Consider the following 7,689-nt stretch of genomic DNA (forward strand, 5'->3'; position numbering starts at 1 on the left):
TTTTTAATCCATCCAGAGGACCTGACTTAACTTTGTTGGATTTTTCTACCTGGATTATTGAGCATGCATCGGCATATTAATCTGAATTATTTATTTGTATATTAGGTGACACTAAATGCTACATTCAAACATGCATACTAAATTCTTGAATTCTTTATGGTCAGTCTTGTGTTTTTCATCTTTCTTACCTGTTCAGTAAAAGAGTCAATACAAACAAAATTATAATCTATTTAAAATGCTCCAAATATGCAAATAATCTGACCTATTATCTATAAACTTTAAAATCTTCTATATCACACCTTTAATCTGACCTATTTATAAGTTTGTGGTTAAGGAAGCATATAGATCTGGCAGCAGCAAACATTTCTGAGCATTTTCAACTTTTTGTCCACATTCACTGAGGAGCCAGCCTCCCACTTTAAAAAGCTCTGACTCTGGGGATTATGACTATGATTTTAGACTAGGTGCTGCAACTACAACTGAAGGTGGCAGAGTCAATTTCCAGGCCTAAATGGGTCTAAATAGTTTTGTTTTCTCTGACAGGTAACTGTGGGAACATCTGGACACATCTCTGAACACATTAAAGCATCACGCGTTCGCAGCAGAAAGAAGCAGAGGGTTGTTTTCAGGTAAATCTGTGCAGACCTACGAGAGTAGACGTTGTGTGTTAGTGGGTTTCAGCTGAAGAGCTTCCGTCAGTTCTTGTTTCGTCTTGTCCGCAGTGGATCTGCTCCTCTGAGCAGACTGGACGGCAACGTAGGTGTAAACGCCGTGGCAGCTAGCTATTCCAGGTGTAGCATTCCTTAACCCTGCCCTGTCCTGCTGATGGAAGGCGATCACTCCATCCAAACCCATCAGCATCTTGAATCTGCACACCCTGAACCCATTACCCGGCACTAACTTAGCAATTTACCCGCGCAATCGCGACAAGCAGCCGACTGGCCTGCAACAAGTGGGGTTGATTCACTTTTCAGCCCGCCAAATTAAACATGTAAAATGAAACTGCAGCAGACACAGTGAAGATCTGGCCTTCATTTCAGCATCGCCCAGAGGTTAGTAAATGGGGTCTGTGGCGAGTAAAAGTGCTGTGAAAGCAGACGAGCTGAGAAACTCTGGAAGCTGAGAGAGAATGAGAAACACCCCTCACCCCCATAACAACTGACACGGTTGTTTCACTAGAAGCCATGGTTGTAATGGACTGCTTAGAAGTGTCGAAGAAGAAGAATTACAGATTCAAAAACAGACTTTTCTTTTTTTTTCATAGGAATGAACCTCTTATACTTGATCCCAAGAGCGGACTGTTTCAATCCTTTGTGCAAACGTCCTCCAAAGTAAGAGGAGGTCCCCATGGAATGAACATTTTAACAACATTAATACGTCACTAGAACGTTTCTGACAGGTGCCGATGCAGATGATGCCCCAAAACAATGTTTTATTGGGCAATTTAAGTTGAAAAGACCTTTCCAGTTTTAAAAAGAATATTTTGAATTAAAGTACAATAGAAGTCACTGCAATCTGAGAGGATTTGAGAGAAAATTATAACTTCTATAGCAGTGAGGAAACACGCTGAAGAAGACAAACATCTATATGATTTGTTATAAATGTACAGTAAATGTTGCATTTGTAAAAAATATTATTTATTTTTTTTGCTAAGGTTTTGACATTGTTAGACAATTCCAAAGTTAGATTGTGGGATTATCAGCTGACAGTTGAACATTCCTTGGGAAAATCTCCAAAAATCATGAAACCTAAACTGTGACCGAGTAAAAAAGCCAACATTTCAAAACTCGTTTAAGAGTTGAATGAAGTTTTTACTGTCTGAGCTACAAAGATCCAAATAGGGCTGAGGCTTCTTATCAGTTTTGCCAAATCCCATTGATCCCCACTGCTTCTTTGTGCAATTTTTTTCAGTATTTGTCTATATTGTATAACCTACAACTACCAAAAATCTTAGCCCACTATTTCCCAGTGGAGCTGCATGTTTTGAATTATAATTTGTACGGTTTACTTAAAAAATACAGAACCAAAAAAATGTATAAAATAATATTAAAAGTATAGGGGGCACCCTTAATTACTAATTAACAGAACAAAATGTGTATTTTTGATTGTTTTAATGGGATAAAGCAAAGCCACTGGTAAGAAATATTTGGGGACTGATCTAAAGTGGCAGTGAACAAGTGCATGCTGCTGCAGCACAGCATCATGACTGATGTCTGTGGTCTCTGCACCACTTGACACCAGATTATTGCTCCACAGTTTAATACAACCACATGCCATAAAGCAGAAGTCGCGCTGCATGCAGGGATGGAGCCACCCCAGAGTCTCCTCTCTCGTTTTTCATCTCCTCCTTGGTTCTCTGCAATGAACCACACTGCTAAGCACACACACACACACACACATACACAACTGAGAGCCCTCGGGGGGCTCAGGTGCTCAGAGGTGAATGAATAATATGGTCATGCTCTGTTTTAGCTCTGCGTCAGCTCAAGTTTCACAGCCGGAGAGGTTTTCTCAGTCGCGTCACTTCGTCCTGATTCTTGCCCTCCTGCTGTGAAATTGGCAGCGTACACCTGTTCCCGCTCAGGTCGGCCACCTTAAACACTAATCAACCAGACAGGAGGGGAGAACTGACAAGAAGGTCGGCGGTCAATAAGCAGGGAAAACGTACCATTTTTATAAACCGTATGTGAAATGATGGAGCAAATCTCCCCGTGTAAACTCTGCGAGTGCTCAATATCAATTAAGCGATATTTTTAATTTAAACTGAACACTCTGCCTATTTAATAGATTTTTAAAATCACTAAGTGGGGGGCTAGGCAAAATATATTTAATGCATGTGCATTCAAATCAATGATTGTATAAAAATAATGGTTCATGTCATGAAATGAAGCTCTTTCCCCTAGTGCTTTAAGAAAGTAAACTTGATTTAAAACACTTAAAGAGACTCGTGTTGAGTGGATCAAGGGTCAAAATAGAATGACTTGAATTCTAATGAGTCATTTGTGAGAAGAAAACATTAATTCAACAGGAAGAGCCTCTTCGTCATATAAATTCATGTATACACCATCCATAAGGGGCACGGTCAGATAGCGTAGCTTCAAAGGTGGCTGGTTTGTTTGCGCTCATCTTTCCTCTTGATTGTCTCCTCCTCACATGTAGATGCTCACTGGTTAGTGTCTGTGTTCAAAGTGCAAAATCCAGCAAAAGGTGAAGTCTGGCAAGAGCTGACCTCAACAACATCATCATCGTCCTGCAGGCTGTTATCTGCTGATCAGTCAGCGTACTAATGGAGCTCACAAACCCCATGTGTTCATGAAGCACTGTCACCCTATCAGTTTGGTAACGTTATCAGTAATTTGCAGTTCCTATCAAATGTGAGAGTTGAAAACTTTGAAGGATTTAAATAAACTCACTTACAAAAGGGGGTCAAAATTAAAATCTTTTGGCCAATGTCAGAATCTACATGAGCTCAAATCAGATACCCAACATCTTGACTTTGTCACGGCTTCTTCAACAAGAGTTTGATTGGTCTCATTTGATCTCTGTTGTGCTTTTGACATCATAATCAAAGATTACTGAAAAACATTCAAGAGATGGAAATATTTTACATTTCACATATCATCTTGAGGGCCAGATAAGATGTCAACGAGGGCCACATTTGGCCCTCGGGCCTGGAGTTTGACGCACATGATTTAAATATAACCCCGAGGTTCACAGTTTGGAGCATCAAGGTACAGTATTGTGACTGCACGTTGTTGCTTTTCAGCTATAAAAGTGAACTCCCTCTGAAGTGATTATAAAATTAAAGCTTAAAGCAAAAATGTTGTAAGGAGAAACAGCTGGAGTTTGGACAACAAAAGTACCACTTTTTTCTGTTATTTTTCAGTGTGGGGTTTGTCTGCAGGCCTTCAGTGGGTAACATTTCTGCACAGGTCTATGAACCAACAAATGGATGCTCACCCGTTCATATCACTCACTTCTCGCATGTTACAACAGCTCCACACGACTCAAACATTACAAGTCTAATGATGCTATCATTGCCTCCCCTAACCTTAAACTCTTTCATGTCGGAAAATGCTGCAAAACACTTTTTTATGGGCAGTTAAATTAATACGACTCCTATTTGTTTGCAGTGATCGTTGACAGATCCTTTGATTAAAGTCAGGAGCCCGGTGGTTCCTTTGAAGTGGAGACTCGAGCAATAATCTTTCACTAAATCACGCCTAACTGTGTCCAGCCACATTAAGCACAGTTTCAGATGACTGAATCCAGACTGTCTACCAGCTGACGACTGAAGGCACCCATTATTACAGGTTTAAGTTATGCAAATTAATTAGGTGAATTCCCTTAATTAAAATCAAGTCTGGGGGTTGTCTTTCATGTTTCTACCTGTTCTTTTATTAAAGTGTGTTTTTTTCCCCCCTCTTAATTATATTTTATCACTTGCTGGCTGAACAACATGAAGTGGGTCAAAGGCAGCTTAAATGACAAGAAGGTAGCTCAAGGATATACGGTGTTAAAGGTAAGTTGAATCAGTAAACTCAATTATACAGTGTCTATGAGAGAAATACAAAATTTGTACATGTTTTAAAAATGTTTGTGTCTTTAAAAGAAAAAACACCTGCGTGTCCTCATTTACTTTAACTGTTGTCTTTCAGTGCTACGTGCAGCGGCTTGTCAATCAACTGGGGTGGTCAGTCAGGTTCCTGGTGTGGCAAGTGCCACCCTGGCCACCACTCTGGCTCCGCCCCTGAATCTATGGCTGCAGATTTCCTTCTGGAGTGAACCCAATTCAAGATGGCCATCACAGCCGACACCAAAATGGCTCTAACTTTAATTCAATGCATTTTACACATGTTAAAGTCATATTTGGCGAGGCAGTAGCTGATGTTCATTCATTTACTCCAAGATCATCCAGGATCATGTGACATATTGCAATGTTGCATAAAATTTCAAAATAAAATCCCAGGTTTGGCCAAAATGGTGACATTCCTCAACTTCAGATGATCTGGCTCCTTTCAATAAATTCTTTAATTATAACAGTTTTCAAGACTGACCTTGTGGTTTGCACACAAACACTTCCCTGCATGTCTACCATTGTCCACTTCCACAGCGTACTACAAAGCAGCGCTGAACCACAGATATGAAGGGAGGGGCTTTGGCTTCCCCAGCTTTCTTCTGAAACGTACTGTAAGCAGTTTTCCTGTAGACCCAAACAGGAAAACACAAAAACTGTCTGGAGGACTTCAGTGTGTGTGAAAAGTCAACTTTTCCTTTCAGCCGGCTTCATGTAGAAAAGCTCATTCACATCCCAAACATTCTTCCTTGAATTTTTTGTCCACTTGCTACTACTACTGTACCCAAACAATGAGTCTAGATGAAGGGGGAGCGAGGGGGGTGAGAGCGATGTCTGGGGATTGAGTGACTTCCTTTTTAGAAAAAAACACACAAAAAAAGGGACTGTGGGCGTTGGGAGGGCAGGGAAGCATGATCTCGTGTAAACAGTCTCATTTTTATTTTCTCCGTGACAGCTGCAGACTCACCAGCCGAACCATAGGTTTCTGGGATAAGCGATCCCACACAAACCAGTACCTGAATGACCCCCAATGACCTTTATACTCTCATTTAGAAGCAGCCATCCATAACCACATCTATCCTTTAAGGTCCAACAGGTGAGCAGCCCAAACTCACAGAAACAATGGGTTTATTATCCTTCAGCAGGAGAAGCTGCTGTAACAATGGGTCTACAGCAGGCCTGTTCGCCACCCCGACATCATGCTCTAATTTAGCCGTCAACAAGTTCAAATAAAGGCTAAAGGGGTGGTCTTCATTGCTTTCTCTCACACAGAGCACCTTAAAGGCTCAAAGTGATGCTGGAGGGTCATGATAGCGTTTAAGCTTTAATATTGGTGGAAAAACTGCAAAATAACGATATAATATCCTTTAAACTTCCTATATACGACCACACATAGAGTGCAGGTGGTACAAAAATCCCACCCAACCCCTGCCTCTGTGGACACCTGCTGCATGAGCATCAGGTGCTGTGAGATTAGGGGGTGAACCTTTAAGTGCTGTAATTCAATCTCAGTTTGAAATTCTCCTAAAAAAAAAAAAATGGAGCAACAAAAGGAGACCTGGTGTGGGGACAAACCCAGCTCGACACAACAGCAGCCTATATTTAACTGCGGTGGGAATTGTGTGAGCAGCCGCACAGGAACACTTTCAATGCACAACGAAGGCCGGCTGGGACTGAACTTCCTCCTCAGACTCCAGCATGAGTGTCTCGCTCATTTGGAACCCCCCTCCAATCCCCACAGCAACATAAAAAGATAAGCATTGTTTGGCCAAACAAAGAGCCACTTTCAGTGTCTCAAAAGCCCCCAGTTTCACATCCAGGCGGGCATTTGATGTCAGGCAGGACAATAATTAACTTCACAAGTGGATGTGAACCAGTTGGTACAGTTGGACAAAGTGGATAATGAACAGGTGGAGATGAGCAAAATGAACCCAAAGACAGAAGAAAGTCATCAGCTCAGAGAAGCTGAGTCTTAACTTAGGAGAGAGACAATTTTATGACTCTGAGGTGACAATAAAGTCCAAAAAGTTGGAATTGTGTGGGAACCCAACCTTTAGGGAGTTTTGGTCAACCAGAGCCAGCGCCTGCTTCTTCAGCTCAGAGACCTTCTTCTGGCACTGCTGGCACGCGCCACCTCCTTTCTCCTCGGTCTCGGAGATGGACCCGGCGCCCTCAGGAGGAGGTCTGCTGCTGCATCGCGCCTCCTCCGCAGAGTGGAGCTTTTTTCTGGGGGTCACCGCAGACTCTCCGCCCGGACACCCCTCCACCTTGAGCACAAGACAGAAACTTTGGTTAACAGCTTGCCTGCTGCAGAAACACCTCAAACTCGTGCGTAAAAGTGGCTGTTCTCGGGGAAACTTGGAAACCCAGACCTGCCCGCAGAAAGAAAACCAAACAAATTCTAGCACCTGCTGAGGCACCCACTTACAGTGAACAGGCGGCTGTGAGGCTCCTCTCCATCAGAAACCAGTTTGTCTGAGCTCATTCTCCCAGATCAGGGTTCAGGAGCAGGTCCTGGTGAAACTCGGAGGGGTTCTGTTGCCATAGGCTACACACAGCGGACCTGACTCTGGGTTGCCTGTCATCTGTCACATCAGGGCTGCAAACCTCCCGAGTCCAAAAGCTGCGCGCGAGTTTTGGCACAGTAGGGAGGCGGTGTAGGGCTGGAATGGGAGGGCTGAGAAAAGTTTCCCTGGCAGGGTGAGGAGGCTCACACCTCTCTGCACGGAGCAGGGACATAAAATCTGGCGATTTAAAGTCCCTCACTTGTCAGCCTAACTTAAAAAAAAAACTGGGGGTGAAACATTTATACATGTTGGCACTTTGGAATATGATGCCCAAACTAAAATAATAAAACAAAACAAAAAAAACGTATGTTTGTGTTTTGTTTTAGGCATTTTTGCATTTAAAGTGCGCGTCAGCAACTGTTGCCTCTCCCAGTGTTTGCGCAGCGCTGCGCGTCCTTGGCGTGACTCTGGCGCCATCCTCCATCCAAACTGCAGAACAGCAGCAGCTTCAGCTCAGACTGCGCACTACAGGTTTAATATTTAATTGGTAAACTTTAAATATTTCATGCGGGTGATGTAAGCCACTGTGGTCACATGCGCCTCTGT

General features: G+C 42.8%; 1 protein-coding gene across 1 annotated transcript in view; it reads right to left on the minus strand.

The window, feature by feature from the left end:
- kif26ab (kinesin family member 26Ab) overlaps positions 1-7,061 on the minus strand; it is a 73,289-nt gene extending 66,228 nt beyond the window's left edge. Inside the window, exons 1-2 of the mRNA XM_037695199.1 lie at positions 7,005-7,061; positions 6,628-6,843 (exon numbers count right to left, since the gene is read on the minus strand). Coding sequence (XP_037551127.1) covers positions 6,628-6,843; positions 7,005-7,061 — 273 coding nt within the window. The remainder of the gene's footprint in view (positions 1-6,627; positions 6,844-7,004) is intronic.
- Positions 7,062-7,689: the final 628 nt, after the last annotated feature.

This window comes from Nematolebias whitei, chromosome 21 (assembly GCF_014905685.2).
Source record: "Nematolebias whitei isolate Nwh7 chromosome 21, NemWhi1, whole genome shotgun sequence".
Taxonomy (NCBI): Eukaryota; Metazoa; Chordata; class Actinopteri; order Cyprinodontiformes; family Rivulidae; genus Nematolebias; species Nematolebias whitei.